At 54.6% G+C, this 19,349-nt stretch overlaps 1 protein-coding gene across 1 annotated transcript in view; it reads right to left on the bottom strand.

The window, feature by feature from the left end:
* The window catches only part of Srcin1 (SRC kinase signaling inhibitor 1), a 62,753-nt gene that overhangs the window by 3,251 nt on the left and 40,153 nt on the right, over positions 1–19,349 (bottom strand). Inside the window, exons 8-18 of the mRNA XM_052197340.1 lie at positions 19,197–19,289; positions 18,924–18,967; positions 18,540–18,730; positions 17,320–17,495; positions 12,508–12,638; positions 12,265–12,412; positions 11,743–11,989; positions 11,050–11,284; positions 9,034–9,188; positions 8,658–8,810; positions 3,851–4,000 (exon numbers count right to left, since the gene is read on the bottom strand). Coding sequence (XP_052053300.1) covers positions 3,851–4,000; positions 8,658–8,810; positions 9,034–9,188; positions 11,050–11,284; positions 11,743–11,989; positions 12,265–12,412; positions 12,508–12,638; positions 17,320–17,495; positions 18,540–18,730; positions 18,924–18,967; positions 19,197–19,289 — 1,723 coding nt within the window. The remainder of the gene's footprint in view (positions 1–3,850; positions 4,001–8,657; positions 8,811–9,033; positions 9,189–11,049; positions 11,285–11,742; positions 11,990–12,264; positions 12,413–12,507; positions 12,639–17,319; positions 17,496–18,539; positions 18,731–18,923; positions 18,968–19,196; positions 19,290–19,349) is intronic.

The raw sequence follows: 19,349 nt of genomic DNA, 5'->3' as shown, positions 1-19,349 counted from the left end.
CTCGGAGCTGGAGAGATGGCTCAGTAGTTAAGAGTGCTTGCTGCTCTTACCAAGGACCTGGGCTCAGTTCCCAGCACCCACCCGGCGGCTCACAACCACCTGCCGCTCTGGACTGAGCCCTTTCCCGCACACACGTGCTGACGGGCACACACGTGCTGACGGGTGCACATGTGCTCACTCAGGCTCACACACATGCACATGAAGGAAATATGAAGTTGGGTGGCGGTGCCGCCTTTAATCCCACCACTCAGGTAAGGCTTTGCTTGGCCACCCTATGCTGCCCAGAGTCCCTGGTCTGGGGTTTCTGTCACTTCCCTGTCACCTGCTGATGGGTGGTTTGGTTTCTTTTTGTTTTGTTTTGTTTTGTTTTTAAGATTTCCTTATTGTATGTGTATGTGTGTTTTGCCTGCATGTATGTTGGTGCACCACATCCCACGCCTGGTGCCCATGGAGTTCAGAGAAAGGCACCAGGTCCCTGGCAACTGGAGCTGCAGGTAGTTGTGAGCCACCACGTGGGTGCTGGGAATTGAACCGGGTCCTCTGTGAGAGCAGCAGTCGCTCTTCACCGCTGAGCCATCTCTCCGAGCCCTCCCTACACACCATGGGTCTTGATCCTGACAAAACAAGCAGAGCCTCCCCAGCTCTGTGATGAGACAGGAACGTCAGAGAGACCCAGCTGTTCTCTGGGAGAAGTGGGAGGGACACTTCTAGACCCAGAGGCCACCGCATCGTGTGGCTGGACCATAGTGCACCTGCCCTATGGGCTGTTTCAGGACACCTGTCAGGCCCTGACTCACAGTTCCAAATGGGGTTAAGTGAGCTGGAGCCTCACACCCAGCTGCTTGCCTTAGCCAGGCCATTTCTGGTGCCAGTCAGAGACTAATAGGAACAGTTTTCTCCTGGTACCCCCCACCCCCAACCTTCCCCCTGGCGTGCCCACAGCTCCAGTCTCTGGTCTTAGCACTGATGTAATTCTCTCAGCACTCTGGTGGTTCCTTCACTGAAGGCTCTTCACGAGAGCCATTACAACAGACAGAGCAAGCGGCTGGCCTACAGAGGTTCCACAGCCTCATGTCTACACTGAGTCCTCGATTCCCTCACCTCTAGGTTAAGAGATGAAATCCAGTTCCCACCTCACCCACTATCGGACAAACGACGTTCAAGGGTTCTTCCTGTCACCTCCAGACCTCTGTCACGTCTGTCCATTATAATGCACTCCTGTCTTGGAATTTTCTTCCTACACTTGAGTCCCAGGTCCCCACCACATCTCCTTCTCTTAAGCTCAGTGACATCAGAGCCCTGAGGCCAGGTCCAGTGCCACAGGCCTGTCGTCCCACCTACGTGGGCTGCTGAGGCAGAATCCAAGACAAGGTCTGCCTGAGAAACTGAGTCAGAGCTTGTCTTATGATACAGGTGGACGGAGCGTGTGTGTGCACGCTGGACCAGAGCGTAACGGAGGACCAGCGGTGTAGACTGGACAGTCGTGAAGAGATTCAAGCTGGGCTTTGTGGGCACAGCCTTTAAACTGCTATGTGTGTGTGAGCATTCATCAAATATGCATCTGAAAATCCTCACAGGTCCAAATCCTCACAGGAAAATCCTGAAAGTCCTCACAGGTCTTAGAAAACCGATAAAAGATTACATCAGTCACAGATGACCTTAGGAGACCACACATTTTGGTAGTGACACTACATTGGTTTTTTTTTTTCAATTTGTTTTGTTTTGTTTTTCTACAGTGCTAGGGGAATCAAAGCCAGGGCCTCCCCCTACTAGACAGGCAATCCTCCACTGAGCCAAACCTCCCCACAACTGGTTCCTTTATTATTTTCTTTATTTAAAATAAATTTCCTAAGAAACATGTCTTGCTTTATCAGAAAGCAGACAGACCCTGGCATAGCACAGGTGATAGGAAAGGCTGGCAAAGGGCAATAGGGTGGGTTGGGGCCCATCCTGGGGTGGGGGGGCAAGAAGGGCCCAGTGGAGTCCAGGACCTGTGGGACTTGGGGGCTGCAATGGAGGAGCTACAGACACTGACAGAAAGGAGCTGGAGGTGAAGAGCTCACTCAGTGGCCAGGCAGGCCGGGGAAAGATGGAACAGAAAGGAGCCAGGTCTGTGGCTGACCAGGCTGTGACACCTGATTTGACTGGCTGGCTGGGGGTCCCCTTCCTCCCCCACAACGCCATGTTCCTCCCTCCCAAGGCTGCGGAACCTTGGATCCCTCCTCAGCATCCAAGGGCCTGTGGAGGGAGGACAACAGTCTCCAGTAGATTCCTCCACAGAGACCACTCTCAGGCCACAGGCATACAAGAAGATGCCCCGTCCAGCTCATAGCTTCATAGAGCTTTCGAGGTTCAGAATGGATGCAGGATGGGGAAGGGGCTGATGTGAGAGCAGAGGGGGTTACCAAGCCGGGGAGGGAACTGCATGGTGGTGTAGATATGGGGGAATCTCTAAACAGCCTTGTTACCCAGAGGTAAGGCAGAGGGGAGCTAGAAAGGCCTTCGGACGGATGTCTTGCCACTCCCTGTAGGGAGGCGGGAAGGCTGAGGAGAAGGGTCAGACCAGGAATGTATGGAGCTGATCTACAGGGCAGCAGGTAGCAGGGCCCGGGGTTCGAGGGAGCTAGAATACAGGACAAGGGCAGTCATGTGTAACTGCGGTGGCGAGTGGTTGGGGTGGGGTAGGTTCCTGACTGGGCAGAAGCAGGCATGCACACGATAGCAGTCTGTCAGATGTCAGAATCCCATCCTGTCTCAGCCTCTTCACCTGTTCTAAGTCAGACTGCTGTGAAACAGACACTGGATGTGCCTGACATGAGAAGATATCCCATAGCTACCAGCTGCTTTTCTGGCATGAAATGAGGGGACCCCCACAACCCACTGCGTCACAGAAGAGAACTGGGGGCGATGGGTTTCACTGCATGAGTCTGGGGACCATGAGAAAGTGGAGGCGGGGAAATTAAGCTGGGGTTGACTGAATGCTTCTCTTCCTAGGAGCCTACAGGTAGACACGGTCTTGTTGCCCGGGGCTATCTGGGGCCTAGGGTGGAAGTGGTTTTAGATAGCAAAGTTTAGGTCTTGGCTCTAATGTCATTTGCAGTGCAGGTCTGGGAAGTCTCTCTCCTGCTGTGAGCTGATCCTTGTGGCAAGCCTTGGCCATCCCTAACCTTTTCCTTCTGAGCTTTGGACTTCTATCTGGACAGAACAAGGCCTACCCAGGACCCCAAACAGGCAGGGCACATAAGAACTAGCTACTCAGGAGAGGTTCTGAACTGGGTACGTGCACTGAGGGACTTGAAATAGCTACATCCAGGGCCCTCCTCTGCTCTGACCAGGCAGACCTCACGAGCAGGCTCCAGGGCCCTAGGGTAGCATGTGTGAATTCTGACAACTCTAAGCCTACACATCCAAGTGCTTTGTTACAACTGCTGCGGGGTTCTGACCACACCTGATGGGCATTACAGGCCGTGAGCCACCTGCCTGTCACTGAGCCGGCCATGCTCAAGCAGCCTGTTCCTGAACTGAGGGCAGAATGAAAGGTACAAAGCAGGTGGGGGCCGTGCCCAGGAGCAGAGGTCAGACGGCTGTGGTACAGGCTTTAGAAGTGACCTAATCACGGGGGGCAGGGAGTGAATCTGCACAGGGCAGGCCCTGCCCGAGGCAGGGGGTGAGGCCCCTCGTGTCTACACCAGATCCAAAGCACTAGATCCATGACGAGGAAAATAAAAAGGAAGGCATCGTGACAGGAAGAGAATCAGAAGAATCAGAACTATCATTATGACAATGGCACGTAGCAGAGCCTTGGTGTGTGACCCTCCAGGGGCCTGGGGGCCTGGAATTCCGCCCTCACCTGCTGCTGGGCCTGGATCCTCATGTATTCCGTTCTTTGCTTGCTGTGTTTGCCTTTGTCAGGGCTGCCTGCTGGGCCCTGGGCCGCCTTCAGCCGCGAGGCTCCTCCGGGAGTCACCACCTTCATGGGTGGCACGCTGCCACCACCACTCTGTGGAAAGAGAGACAGGGATGGGGTGGGACAGTCCTCTGTGGAACTCTAAGCATTGGGGGAGGGGGTGTCTCTGGGGTTAAGACCTCCTCGAGCAGGCCCTTGGAGGCCTAGAGACGCCCCTCCCTGAGTCTACATAATCATCCAAGATTTAAGTCCCCTCTGAACCCAGGGTTCAAGGCCTCCCTGCAGGAGATGATCAGGCTAGGCCCTGTCCTAACTAAGAGTTCATTTATGACTTTTCCAGAGTGGTCCAGAGGCAGCTGGTACCTTCCTAGGAAGCTGCTTCTACAGGGAAGGCCCCAGTACAACTCAATTCCCAGCAAAGGATTCCATCCTGGTCCAGGAGACGGAATTGGAATTGGGGGTGGTCTCTAATAAGAGAGCATCCCCAGGTCCACATCACCCCCAGAATAGGAGGTAAGAAGAGAAATCTCTCCCAGAGATGAGCACATCTAGCCCCCTATAGTTACACACCTTCACGTATAGCCCTTCCCCAGGGGGAACCCCGAGACGCAAGCAGAGAAATGACAGGGACAGAAAGAAACAGAGACAGGAAGGGGGAAGGGGGTGGAAAAGAGGAGAAAGCTTTATTCTGCAGCTTAGAGAGAGCAGACAGGGACAGAGCCCACTTGGGTCATGCCAGAGCTGCAGAGCTGAGTCCTGGGTGGGCCGGCTTCCCGACCGCCCCTGGCTCTGCCCATAGGCCTTGGCCTGGACCAAGGCCTCCAGAGCATGGTAGGCTGAAATACAGACAGCGGGATGAGGGAGGTGGGCAGAGCTCCTGTGGCCCAGAGGCTGGAGCAGGGGAGAGGAGAGGAGTGGCAGCCACCTGGGGGTGGGGACGCAGGGGCTGGGGGCTGCCTGGCCACGGCATAGTCGATTTGGCGCCCATCTCGCTGAGGGTGGCTTCTAGTTCCTGGAGTGTCTCCTCCAGGCTGTCCATCCGTAGCAGGGTAGCATCCTGTACTGTGCTGCCTGAGCTGATAGCCTGCGGTCCCCTACTACAAGCTTGAGTGTCACATACAGAGGTTTGAGGGGTCTCTTCTGAGTGGGTCTCAACGGTCAAAGTCTTCTGAATCTCATCTGGGGATGATCTCCGAAGACAGAGAACTCTGGCTTCCACCCTGCGAGGGCTCTGTAGAGTTTCTGGTTCCTTTCCAGACGCCGAGCTGCTCCTGGGCCAGAGTACCTCAGCCGCTAGGCCCAACAAGGCCTGTGGGCCATTCCAAGCCTTCCCACTGCCAGCCAGGGTCCGGGGTCTTGGTGTGGGGACTGTCCTGGGACCCAGTTCCTCTAAGGTGGTCTGTGGCAGAGTGGGAGAGCTGGAAGTGCTTTCTGTCAGGATGATCTGAGGGACACAGAAGGCCCTGGGCCCTGAGGCAGCCTGCAGGGACAGAAAACGAGGAATAATGTGGATCCCTGCAGAAGGGATCCTGTGCTGTGCAGGATGAGGCTGAGCGACAGAGGAGCTCACGCACTTCCTCTCCAGGGTGGGGAAACTGAGTCAAGGAACACCCAGACGATGTCGCCCAATAACTGGAGACAAAGCGGGGCCTAGAGTGCAGGTGTCCTTCCATCCCCACTGCCCTGAAGCCTCCTGCTTCCTGCAGAAGGATGAGACATGCTCCTTCCCCACTTGCCAGGTTATACTGGGGAGCAAATCTCGGGCTTCATCCCGGGCACTACAGAGCAGTGATGTGGGCTGTGCGGTGCGGCTGGTTCATCAATCAGTGAGGACGCTTGCTTAAGTGTCTGCTATCATTTGAGCAAATACAAGCTGCTGGTTGAACTGAACCAAATAGCTGAGACTTCAGCTCTTTGATCAGAGAGCAAGCAAATACTGGTTTCTTTCTCTCTCTTCTTTCTTTTTTCTTTCCTTTCTTTCTTTCCTTCCTTCCTTCCTTCTTTCTTTCCTTCCTTCCTTCTTTTTTTCCTTCCTTCCTTCCTTCCTTCCTTCCTTCCTTCCTTCCTTCCTTCCTTCCTTCCTTCCTTCCTTCCTTCCTTCCTTCCTTTCTTTCTTTCTTTCCGAGACAGGGTTTCTCTGTGTAGCCCTGGCTGTCCTGGAACTCACTCTGTAGACCAGGCTGGCCTCAAACTCAGAAATCTGCCTGCCTCTGCCTCCCAAGTGCTGGGATTAAAGGCATGGGCCACCACCGCCCAACCAAATACTGGTTTCTACCTCAAGGATGGGGCCACCTTCCCCATCTTGGGCTCCTGGTCTCAACCCATGAGCAACTCCCCAGCAAACTCAGCTTTGAAGGTAGAGCTTGGCCCACAGCTCAGGTGAGCCACTGAACATGGAGACCAGTTCCGTTCCTCACACACTGGGCAATGCTCCAACTAGGCAGCCATTTCTGTGTGAGAATCTTGGCTCTGGCTCCAGCCAAGGCCCAGAGTCCTCACGGGCCCTGTGAACCTGAGTGAATTCTGCCTGAACTCTAAGTACCAGCCCATGTCAGACATTACAGCTTATGTCTTCCTCACCAATGCATTCCATAACCCATGAAATGACTATCGCTCTCCTGTTCCCTCTTCACAGGTGAGGAACAGCACATGACTCACACCTTGTCCAATCTTCAGCTAGTTAGTAGTAGAGCCAGGATTTGAACCCAGATAGCCTGAGTTCAAGTCCAGTGTTCCTTTCACTAGACAAGCTAAGGCCCCCTCCTTAACCTCCCAAGGCAAACCACCCAGCCCTACCACTGCTTACCTGGAGGAAGTAGCGTGCACACAGGGAAGGCAGGGAGGGCCCCCCGGCTTGACAGGTTCCTCCGCCTGACAGCATCTCAGGATGCAGAGGGGAAGCCAGGAAAAGGGCCTTGCCTGCTGGGTCCCCTCAAAACTGAGCCTCAGAACCAGAAGGGAGCAGAGCGGGGTGCTGAGGACAAAGCCAGTCAGGAAGTGTCCTGTTCACACCACTTAGCCACTGAAGACTCCCGGGGCTGCCCGCAGCACTGTCCACCTCCTGACGCCTGTCTGCTCCCCTGCCAGGGGACCAAAGACCACCAGGCCTCAAGCCGGGCCACAGTGCTGGTGGCCACCATTATGGACCCCATTGTGGGTTGGGAAGAACCAAACAAGGAAGGGGAGGAGGTGTGTGCCCACAAGAAGTTGTGAATCAAGGTCCTCTTACCCCAACCTGGCAGAGCAGACGGAGAGTGCCCACCAGACCTTTCTCCACCCCCCTCCTCAAGCATGAGCCCCTGGAGCGCAGACAGCAGCCCCCCACCCCCAACATTCCCACAAGGAAGGAAGTGCAGCAGAACAGCAGCGAGGGCCGAAGTTAGAGAGGAGAACAGCCCGATCCCGGAAGAGAAACCCAGCAGCCAAGGAAGGCCATGGCTTCTCTTACTCCAAGCTCCCTGACCACGGCGGAGGCGAGAACGGCCACAGGGCAGGGAGAGGGTCAGGAAAGCCATCTCCCTGGTCTGTCCCTGACTCCCCGGTGCAAGGCATAGATTACAGTGGGAGAAGCAAAGCCCCTTCTCTGGCATGTGCGGCAGAGCAGAGGACATAAGGCAGGTGTCAGGCAAGCGCTCGAGACAAGGTCAGATTGAGCCGAACCCTATGTCAGTTCCTGAATAAGATCCAAATCCCAGTCTTGGCTCCAAGACAACTCCCAGGCTTTGGATCCAGCCTAAACTCAGGCTGTTAATGAGAACAAAACACCCGAGAGCCAGACAGAAGCTGGCCTGTAAGAGAACTCCTGGGTCACACCAAATACCCAGGATGCAGCCTCCAAGGAAGGCCCCCAGCAAATCTGGTGGGGGAGGGACAGATTGTGCAGTTGTGCGCTGCCCTTGGCGTGGGCGGGAGGGTGAGGGTCCACGGGCGTGAAGCTGAGGCTGTGGCAGAGGGGCTGGAGTGGGTGGCGTGTTAGCGGGTTAGCGTGAGAGATGCGGAAAGGAAGCCGTGGAGGACCAGGCAGAGAGAGCCGTGGGAGGTGCAGAGAGGCCCGTTACCTTCCGTGGGGAGCCCAGAGCTGAGCCCCCAGGGGACCCCATGTCCTGGGGGGACAGCAAGGTGGGGATCGGCTGGCGGCGGGGCGTGGGGGGGAGGGAAGATACTGAACTTCTTTCAAACACCTGGGGAGCAGAAGGCAGGGGCAGGTTTGGAGGACGCAGGTGCTAGCTGAATACCTAGGCAAGAGTGGTCCAGGATGGCCATGGGCTCCAGTCTTACACCTTGGCACCTCACCACGGTCACTGACCTGCTGGACCTTGAGTCTCTCCTCCAAAGGACCCTGATATGCAGGGACTCTGGCATAGGGCAAAGATTTCTGGGAAGCCTATAGACTGTGGCTTCTCCTAATGCAAGAAGAGTCTGGGCCCTTTGGCATGAGGGTCTCCAGAATTCTGGCCTCAGAGTACTGAGGCTTGAGGGTTTTAGAGCATGAGCCGGCCTCAAGGCTGCCTGGGCAGGGTCTCCATAACAGTGTGCAAGTCTGGGGCTTTCAGAGTACAGTGAGTCTTGGGGTCCCTGAGAGAATCTGAAACTATAATAAAAACTCAAACCCACAACGGTGAGTTTTAGACTCACTTTCCACTTCACAGTGGGGAAGAAATGGACGCTAAGAAGAAAGGGTCCTGGGCTAGCAAAGGCTTGTCAGGGAACCTGGCGGGGCTGAGGCCGTGTTCAGTCATGCCTGACCCACCTCCAGCTCAGCGATGATCCGCTCCTCGTCGTCCTCATCCTTGATGGCAGAGGCCATAATGGGTGGTGTGGAGGAGGGGCGGACCACCTCAGACACAGCCCGGCGCAACTTCACCTGGGGCTTCTGGACCTCTAGCTCCTCAGACTCAGCCTTCTGTAAAGCCAGGCGCCTGTCAAGCCCAGGTCCTCCCTCTCCTCCAGCAGTGACACCCCGCCAGGAAGACCCACCCCTGACCCCGGCCTGTAGCAGGGCCTGCTGTGGGATCAGGACAACACGCAGCGGAAGTCAAGTTGGGTGGCCCTGGCTGACCCCCACCATCTCAGGGCTACCCTCTCAAGCGCCCCGAACCCCGCCAATCACCAATCGAGAGTTGTACCTTGATGAAGACTGAGTCTTTCTTACTGGTGACCACCACTTCTCCAGTGCGCGTGGTGGTCAGGCCGTGAGAGGAAGGGAAACTCCGGCGGGGAGGGGGTGGCGGGGGTGACTTGGAGGGCTTCTCTGTGCGGTAGCGGGGCACTGTGAGCTCATCTGCAAGCAGTGGGGATCTGGGGTCAAGAACCCACCACCACAGTGTCCACAAGTACTCATTCCTCTGGGACTGACCAAGAGGACAGCTCGGGGGCGGGGAGGACGGTAGTCCCCATTCCTTCCATTTCCCCATGCCTGCTGCCCGCTCACCCAGCCCCTCTTCCTCCAACCGCCCTCAGCTGCTCAGTGCTGACTGTGAGCCAGGAACACTGAGGCACCTGGGAGGCCCTGGGTGAGCTGGTGACCCAGCATGAGCACCTTAACACCCCCAAGGTTCATGCCCACGCACAAGCCTGGGACTCTGTGCCATTCTAACGTGTCTCATGGCCACAGCTGCTCCTCAGCCCCACCAGACTCTGAGCTCCATCCTTTCTCCTACGAGCCTATCCCGCTCCCCACCCTGCCTTCCTCCAGCCTGGTTTCCATGGCAACCCTCAGGAAGGTCACTCAAACCATAACACCCTTGCCTTTGATTCTCTAGTGGCTTTCCACCAACCCAAATAGTGCAAGTTCCTAGTCCAGCACCTTCCACAGCCTCTCAACCCTGCTCTGTATTAAGACCCATCGTGGATCCGTTCAGGCAAAGGCACACCTCCCCTATGATCACCAGGCTGCCACTGCCGCTGCTGCTGCTGCTGCTGCTGCCCCGTGGAAGGTAAGGCTCACTGGTGGGGGTGGGGGGGAAGTGCCTGCTCATTTCTAATGATCTACTGGAAAGCACTCTCCTCCTCTCTAAGACTGCACAGCTCCAGCCCAGCCCAAGAAGGACATGCACTTAGCCCCTTTGTTCTAGGGACACGTGAAATGTGGCCTGGGACAGATTATATAAGCATTTGAAGTCTGTCCTCTTTGTAAAGAGGGAATGACTGTGTCTGCCTTCTGCGACTGATGCAAAATCATTAGGACCAACACTCTGCACTCGGAAGGCATCGTGTAGTAAGTGCCTGAGGAATGGAACAGGCCCGCTGTTTCACCATTAAATTCTAACTACAGGCCAGCAGAAATGACTCAAGTTAAAGGGGCCGGCTGTGCAAACCTGATGACCTGAATTTGATCCCATGACCCACAGTGGAAGGAGAAAATTAATTTGTTGTCCCCTGTCACATATGCACTTTCATTCACACACACACATACACACATACACACAAACCAATAAGATAATTAAAAACCTTTTAAATAAGAAAACCCAGGGGCTGAAGTGGTGGCTCAGCAATTAAGCACACTGGCTGCTCTCCTGACCCAGGGTTAAGTCCTAGCACCCACATGGTGGCTCGCAGTCATCTGTAACTCTGCTTCTAGGGGATGTGACACTCTCAGGCCTGCTCAGGCACCAGGCACATATATGGTGTACAGACATATATGCGGACAACACACACACACACACACACACGAAAATAAAAATTCTGAGCTCCCTGAAGCATCTTCAAGGTCAGGGCTGCAGGCCACAATGATAGTAGTAGCTCTCTTTCAGATGTTGCCTCCTGCCATCTGGCAGGCTTGGGAGATCACGGCCCTGTCATAGTGGTCAGCAATATGTTGCTCTCAGAGCATCCTCTCTCTCTCCTCTCTCTCTCTCTCTCTCTCACTCTCTCTCTCTCTCTCTCTCTCTCTCTCTCTCTCAGGTACATTGGGCTTGGATGTACTCTTGTCCCCCGCATGAGCCTCCCAGTAGGAGAGGGAAGAAAATCCACAGTCCCCAGCTTACCCCGTTATTCTGTGTCCTGTCCCTTCAGTGACTACTGATGGCTAGCACCCCATTCTCTGGCAGCCTGGCTACCATGACAACAGCTCTCCAGTGCTTCCCCCATAAACCAAGCTCTGAGGACGGGCTCTTCACCTCCAGGGCCTTATATCTCCATACCTGATCCTCTTCTCCCACTGGGCTCTGTCCGGGGGGCTGCCTTCTGACCATGGGGTGCCTTAGGGGGCTTGTGGTCTGTAGTGGGAGTAGGGCCTGGGTGGGTCTTGCTGGCACAGTCCAGGTCAGGAATCGCCTTGAGCAGCTCAGCCTGGGTCTCCTCCAGCAGCCGGTTGATGTCCTTGGCGCTGTACTGGGTCAGGGCCGCCCGCTTCTCTTCCCAGTCTCTCTCTGCAGCCTTGAGGGGGGAGCAGAGCTGAGGTCAGGACTCTGGCTCACGAACCTCTGAGCTCCTTGGATCAGCCCCTTCCCCAGCCACTTGTGCTAAGAACAAGAAGAGAACTTTACAAGATTTAGCCCCTCCTACTGTGTACTGGTGCTACACACTTGTCCGGGTAGCTTAGAGAGGCCACTCCCAATCAGATACATTATTAGGTTTATTTCTGGACATTCTATTCTCTTACTGACCACCCAGCGTGTGTTTATGTGAGCGGCATATTGCTTTAGTTATTACAGCTTTATAATATACTTTCTATATTATAATATGCTATCTATATATTTGAGAAGGGTACCGGTCACCAATCAGATCAGACTTTTGATCCTAAGGAAAAGGGCCCACGTGCTTCTTCAGTACCTGACATTCCAAGTCCCAGCAAGAACTGTGAGCCCAGCTCATGCCCCGCCCTGGCCCATCACCTCAACAGACACAGCTTTGTCCGTGTTTCTCTTGCTGGGGGCATCCAGGCCTTTGGTGGGGTTGCCGCTCTTTGGGGTAAGAGGGGTGCCTTCGGCAGGCCCACTCAGCTCATGGAGATTCAGTGGAGGACTCGGGGGTGGAATTTCAAAATCCAAGCCTTTGCTGAAGTCGGTTTCGGCTGCCACCTTCTTGGGGGACTGGTTCAGGAGATTGTTGGGCGGAGGCCACACACCCTCATCCACTTGCCTAGGGTTGGGAGAGTGAGGAGTAGCTAATGAGAGGTGGCAGCCCCGGGAGGGGAACCCACAGATGTCAGGAAGGCTCTGCAATCTTGCAGGAGAGACGGGAGAGCCTAGAGAGGCATGGGAGTGAAAGCCAAGGCTTTCGCATGCAGGGGTCACGGGGTCAGACTTGAAGAGCAGATGTAACTGGCACACGTGATCTCCGAGGAGGAGTCAGGATAAGGGGTCTGGGCCCAGTGTGCAACCCCCTGGGAAACTAAAGATCAAGTAGAGAATGACCTTCGGATCTGGGCCAGCGTGTCAGTGACGCCGCGGCAGCGCTTGAGAAGTCCATCAAGACGCTGTGGTTCCTCCTTCAGGAACTTCACCGCCTCTACCTCCACACGCAGCACTACCCGCATCTTACTCTGCAGGCCTGGGAAGTGAGCTGAGAGGGCAGGGGGAGTGAGCTGGCTGGGGAGGCAGACTGAGGCACTGGGGCACAGCCTGGAGCCCCGGGTCACCCTTGCCTGGCAGCCTCACCCTTGAGCTCTGTCAGCGTCTCGCCAAGTTGCTTCAGCACCAGGGCCTTCTCTTCCAGCTCAGGGCCGGGCACCAGTCGGTGGTTGTGTGCCACGTCCCTCTGGATCTTCTCCACTGACTTCTCTAGGTCACTGCGGGCACAGAGAGACCCTTCTCAGCCCCTCCGGCCCCAGCCTAGCCCCCTGAAATTGAGCAGCTGGAAAGAAATCATGTCACCAATCAGATCAAAATTAAAAGCTATAGCCAGGTGTAATGGCTTACTCCTGTAATCCTAGCACTTGGAAAGCTGAGGCAGGAGGATTGTTGAAAGATTGAGGCCAGCCTGGGCTACATAGTAAGACCCTGACTCAAACAAAACAAAACCACAAAATCAAAAGCCGTTCCCCAGGTTATATGCCCATGTGAAATTGGAAATGCTGGATTTCAAAAATGAGATTTTCAAATAGTTCCTTAAAGGAGTCTGCCCCACATGCTCTAATGTACAGCCACATCAGCAAATCTCTTTCCCTCAGGGTGAAGCCTCAGACTCTTCCCTAGACACAGTGGAGAACCTGGAGGCCATACTGAGTCTCAAAGGGGTCTAGAGGCAGCTGTCTGTTCGTCCGTCCATGTCTGAGAGCATAGCCACGCTCATCCCCTTTTGTCAAAGCGATCCTGCCGCAGCGCTCTCTCTTCCTGAGGCCAAAACCGCCTCCCTCAGGTTTTCAGCTGATTCATGGAGAACCACATTTATGATCCCACATCTTCTTGAATTCAGGGGCAGAGTATAGTGGCACAAGCCTGTCATCTCAGCACTTGGGAAGGCTGGTGGAGTAGGATCACAAGTTTAAGGTTAGTCTGGCCTACAACAAGATGTTGTCTCAAAACAAACGAACAGCCCAAGAAAAGTAAACCTTGTGGTAAACTCTTAATGTCTGGGTGGGAGGGAGGCCGGGGAGATGGCTCAGTGAGGAAAGTGTTTGCTGAGCAGAATGTAGCACAACTTCAACCCAGCAGGGTGGGGGAGGAGGAGGAGGAACAGGAGGAGGAGGAGGAGGAGATGCCCAATCCTGGGCATTCACAGGTCAGTGAGAGACATGGTCTCCAAAGCTAAGGCAGAGGAATTGGAGAAATGACTTAGTAGTTAAGAGCACTTGCTGCCTCTTGCAGAGGACCCGAGTTGGATTCCCAGCACCAAATTAAATATTTTAAATATTGTGGGATGAAGAAGTGAGAGAAAGAATTACCAGCAGGAAAGTCATCGCAGTCTTACATGTGAGTCAGGGCCGTCCCTCTCTCACATGCGGGACTTTACATATATCCCTGTCATCTGTTAGACTTCAACCCAACAGCCCACGTGCAAACGACTTGAATCTGTTCTACCATCCAACATGTCTGCTGTTTTAAAGTTCAGTGTTGTCAATCAATCCCACGAGCATGCCTTAGACAGCATGGGCCAACCAGCAGATGAACAGACAGACCTGGGCAGAGTCAAGGACAAAGCCCTGAGATTCAGCACTGCCGGTTAAAGAACCACATTTAGCATTTCTTGTTCATCGTGTTGGTACCGGATGGTCAGGCCTGTACATGCTTTTCCTTACTTTAACCTTAAAACAATCCTGTCGGTGAGAACACTGCTTCCAGCTGACACACGGACAAACACTAGATTACATTTCCCAGCTTTTCTTGCAATTAGAAGTGGGCTTTCAAGCCAGGCAGTGGTGGTACACACTTTTAATCCCAGCATTTGCAAGGCAGAGGCAGGTAGATCTCTGAGTCTGAGGCTAGGCTGGTTTACAGAGTGAGTTCCAGGATAGCCAGGGCTACACAGAGAAACCCTGTCTCTGAAAGGGAGGGAAAAGTGGCCTCTCCCCTGAGGCCTACACCGGGAAGTGAGGATGGAAAGGGCACTTCTGGAGCTGGCCCATACAGCCCTGCTGTGCAAGCTCCCTCTGTTCTCTTTCCCTTCCTGGTTGATTAGGAAGAACCGCGGCCTGGGTGACTTGGGAAGTGCATGGTGACCATAGCAGAACCTCTAGTGTCTAGATCTGCATTGCAAACCCTTCTACAGTGTTTTCTAAGAAAGAAAGATCTATCATGCTTTTTTTAAAGAATAATGTATTTATTGAACTTTAGGTGCGTATGTGTTTTGCCTGTGTGTTTGTGTTCTGTGTGCTGGCCTTACCACTGCAGAAGACAAAAGCAGACACGTTAGAACCTCTGAGCTAGAGGTGGCTGTGAGCCACCATGTGGGTGCTGGGGACTAAATCTGGGGTTTTGTTGCTGTTGTTTTTACTACAAGAGCAATAAGTGTTCTTAACCCCCGAGCCGTCTCTCTAGCTCATTTATCTATCTATCTATCTATCTATCTATCTATTTATTTTTTGCAGTCGCATCTCAACATATCCCAAGCTGGCTGAGGACGGCCTGACTAAAGACACTTCTGCCCTCCTCCTGAGCACTAGGATTACAGGCTTCCGCCACCACACCCAACTTAAAGTCCTTTACTGTAGAACCATTAAAGGACTTAGGAGCGGGTTTTTGTTTTGTTTTATTTTGTTTTGTTTTTTGTCATAGCATCTGCTTTAAATAAATAAGGAACACTGTGGTTAGGCCTTAAAGGGGGGATGGCAGGAGCTCTGAGGTAAACTAGTTCAAGGTCAGATCACTTCTGTGGCGTGGCAGTATGCACTCATGTGGGACTGCAGCCATTGGTTCTATGGTGTCTCAATTCCAAACTGAAGGATGTCGCTTACCTGCAGTCTCATTGAGCCTCACTCTACCACATGGGGAAAACAAACAAAACGAAGCAAAACCCCAGCCCTTTCCCAGAGCTAGCTCTGGGCCAGCAGACAGACTCCAGGAGTCAACAGGCTTCAGTCAGGGACCATATCCATCCAGAGAAAGCCCAAGGCTTTGGCTAGACAGTCAGGTGAGTGTGCCCAGCGGGAATAAAACCAAAACCCAGGCTCAACTGCCAGCAGGATGTCAGAAAAGAGGAAGGAACAAAGGAAAGGGAACGTGAGAGAGAGATGAGGGGGGGCGATGCATAGGGGCGCAGGACTATTGCCACGTGGCTAAGGTAGGAGGCAGGTGACCGTCCTTAAGGCTAGACCAGAACCACCAAGGGGCCCAGTCCCTGCCTCACTCAAGAGAGACACGCGCCAGGCTGGAGACTCAGCAGTTCCCAAGTTCTCTACAAGGAGCAGTCCAGGAAGCAATGAGTACGATGGGGTGGGGAGTCTCTGTGTTCCTGGAGAACTGAGGGCGCCGGGCAGCCAGGGAGCAGACAGCCATGAAGAGCAGAGCATGGATCGCTCCTTTCATCGCTTTTGCCCCAGAGCTTTGAGGGCTCCTCCCCCCACCTCTTAAGTTCTCTTTAATGTCTCGGACTAACTCCTTTTGAAAATCCTGGCCAAGCTCCCTATGCAAAATGGAAAGAGACAACGAAAAGACAGGGGAGTGAAGGAAACACGGAACCCCTGAAACAGAGGGTGGCAGCCTCGGGTCTGCATAGAGATCTGCTGCGGTGGCTGCCCCTGCGTCATCCCATCCAGACACATGGTGGGTTGGCGTTTTCGCTGCTGGCTCATTACCATATGAGATGGCTTCACTGCACTTCAGCTGCATGGGGGTCCCAGGATCTTACCTTAAACATTGCCAAAATGCATTCCAGTTTACCTGGGCCCCCAAGTATGACCTCCTCATATAGCCCCTGTGGTAAGGGCCCCGGATATGACTTAGTGGGGTAGCACCCTAGAACAGCTATGACTTAGTGGGGTAGCACCCTAGAGCAGCTATGACTTAGTGGGAAGCACCCTAGAACAGCTATAACTTAGTGGGTAGCACCCTAGAGCAGCTTTCTTGTCTCCCCAGTCCCAAATCCCTTAGTGCAGCCAAGCCCTCAGCTGTTTCCAAAAGAACTGCAAAAAAAAAAAAAAAAATCTTAGTACTGATAAGGATGCTGAGGTGCAGAAGGGTGGCAGCTACCTCGATCAAGTAGCCCCTAGATTCTGGAGCTGTCTCTGGATCCCCTACTGCCCTGTGTCACTAAAAGGGACCACAAGAAAGGGAGGGGCCTTTGCCTCAGCCCAAGCAACTCAGGAGAAAAGGCTGTGTTAGATGATGGGGTTGCTTCCTGTATGGTCAGGGAAAACCAGCAGAGGCTCCCTCCACAGGTGCCAGACAATGGAATTGTGGCCAGACAGCCATTTGCTAAATCTAGATCAGACTGTCTTCTGTTAACCCTTCCGCGTCTAAGCAGGGTTGGGTTGTGCTCTGTTCCTCCTTCTTCAAGACTGCTAGAGCCTAGCTCCACTGTGCGGAGGAGGGAAGGGTTTTCTTTGATGCTTGGTCTCAGGGATCAGGGGGGTAAAGGGTCACGAACCACCTGGGCAGGTGTCAACCCCCTGCCACTCCACCTTCTTGCACAACCCAAGGGTGACGCTACCTTGGTCTTAGGTCAGAAGGAAAGCAGGCACAGGGTAGAGGGAAAACAGGCGGCTGGCATTATGAGAGCAGGCTGCAGGCCACTGGAAGCAATATCATGGCAGAGGCAGGCACCAAGCCAGAAAAAAGGAAATCAGGAATTGTGCCGGATGGCCAAAGGTTTGTGGGTCATAGAGAAATCAGGCCACATCGGAGGGTGAAATCAGACTTCAGAACAAACCAACAAACGTCATCTGTGATTCCAAAATATGGGAGCTGCACCTCCCGTATGAGTCAGGCTGGCTCGCCCGAGCCGCATCGTGCCCGCTTCTCCCCAGACACGGCTCGGCTCGGGTCCTCTCCTCACCACCACCCCTGCCCCCCAATGCCGGGACCCAGCCTCACTTGAGCTGCTGAGTAATGAGCTCCTCGTCGTTGAGGTAACGCAAACGCTCCTCTTCCACCAGGGTGCGCTGCCGCTGCAGCGGGTCCTCCTGCCGCCGCGCCACCTCCGACACGCGCATGCTCAGCTCCGCCTCGGTGCGCTTCAGCAGCGCGCGCACGGACTCCTGGTTCTGGAGCTGCGGGACGCAAGAATGCTCGCATGACCGGGTGGGAGGAGGACGCATGTTGGGAAGGGTGGGCAGAGGGCATCCCCGCGCAAACGAAACTCCACAGTAGAATGGGTTGGTGGGCTATGGGTGTGAGCTGCCCCCAAGGCGTGGCAAGGTAGAGATAGGAGAACCCAACAAGATATCCCGGCCAGGGATGATAGGGTTCACGGAGGGGACAAAATTACACTGGGCTTCACCCGCATGGCTGTGAGCAGCAGTGAAGATTGGGACAACCGGGGAGGGAGATCAAGCTTATATTCTGGAGAAATATAGGGGCAGAAGAAGAGGATGAGAATTTGTGTGGCCAAAGAGTGACAGACACTAGATAAGGCCCTGACAACAGTGTGACTGTGGACCTGTGGCCTCAAGAAGCCCTGAGTGGAGACAGCTGGGGTGAAGGATTCAAACGGAGATCTATAGCGTCTGCCGATGCAGCAGGGGCTGCAAAGTGCCCCAGTTGACGTGGGTGGCCAAGCTCGTATCTGTGGCCCAGATGGCAGCTCTCTGCCCCCGCTCCCAGCTTGTCTCTGCTCATTATCCTCACCTGACAAGCCCTAAGCCCCTCCGTGAAGAGCCGGCACGAAGATGCCAGGCTCCTGACAGGTGGAACCATCTGCCAGGCAGGGCGGGACAGCTACTCCAGGCTCAGGAAGGGGGAGCGAAAGGGACTTGGAGGATACAGTTCCCGGACCTGACAGAACCAGGACCATCGCAAAGGATAGTGCATGGGGGTGGGGGGAGTGGTGGGCACAGCTCAGGGATGGGGAAGGGGACTGGGGCTCAGTGAAGTGTCGGGGCTTGATGAGGGGTCTGAGGTTTAATAGTAACGGAAACTAGAAAGGGAGGCAGAAAAGGGGTCTGAAGGACCACTGACAATACGGGAGGGATTCCACTCGCTGGAGCGGAATGCTGGGGAAAGGTGGGGCAGCACTTGCAGAGAGAAGTTTTAGCAAGTAGGTGGGGGCGGGGCAGGTGGGGTGTGGGGTGGGCGGGGCGGGGAGGGAGCGGTACCTGGAGCTTGCGCAACTGCTGAAGCTGGCCACGCAGGTCGCTAGCGCTGTTCTGTAGGCCACGCAGATGCATCTGCATCTGCAGACGGCTGGCAGCAGTGGGCTGCCCTGCAGGGGTGCTGCTGGCTGAGGGCGGGGGAGGGCCGGACACCGGAGTGGCCCCGCTACTCCTGCTGCCTGACCCACACACTGCTGAGAGAGACCAGAAGGAGGAGCCATGAGAGAGGGGAGCCAACAGGGAAGGGGAGGAGCCTCTCCACTCGAGGCCCCACACCATCCAAAGTGGAAATCTGTGGATAGCCCATGATGTAGCGACTCCCTAAGATCCGGTTAAGGATTCGGAAACTAATCCTAAACCTCTGAGAGGAAGAGAAGGGCCACTTACGTGCTGAGGGGGTGGCTGCTCCATTGGAGCCTTCAATCTTCTCACTGTGAAGGAAAGAAAAGAAAATGTCCGTGGGGGCCTGGACTGGCCTCAGACCATCAAAGCTGAAGGGGACCTTAAATGTCACCCAGCTCCCTGACCTTAGGATAGAGCCACAGAAAAGAGAAGGGAGTCCGAGTCGCACAGTAAACACGGGCTTCTAATTTAGCTCACTGCCCACATCTCTGCCTCAAAGCCCGGCTCGGACAGTTTGTTGGGGGGAGGGTGTCTTACCTTGGGGTCTCCGGCTCTGAGCCTCGCAGAAGGGCGCTCTGTACTAGGCCAGTGAGGCTGGCAATCTGCTTCTCCATGGCCTCCATGCGCTCCCTGGGGAGGAGGGTGACAATAAGCCCTCCTGTAAACGCGTGGCCCCTCCTACCCACCCTA

This window comes from Apodemus sylvaticus, chromosome 10 (assembly GCF_947179515.1).
Source record: "Apodemus sylvaticus chromosome 10, mApoSyl1.1, whole genome shotgun sequence".
NCBI lineage: Eukaryota > Metazoa > Chordata > Mammalia > Rodentia > Muridae > Apodemus > Apodemus sylvaticus.
Note: the sequence above shows the minus strand (reverse complement) of the source record. Positions and strands in the feature narration are given on the sequence as shown.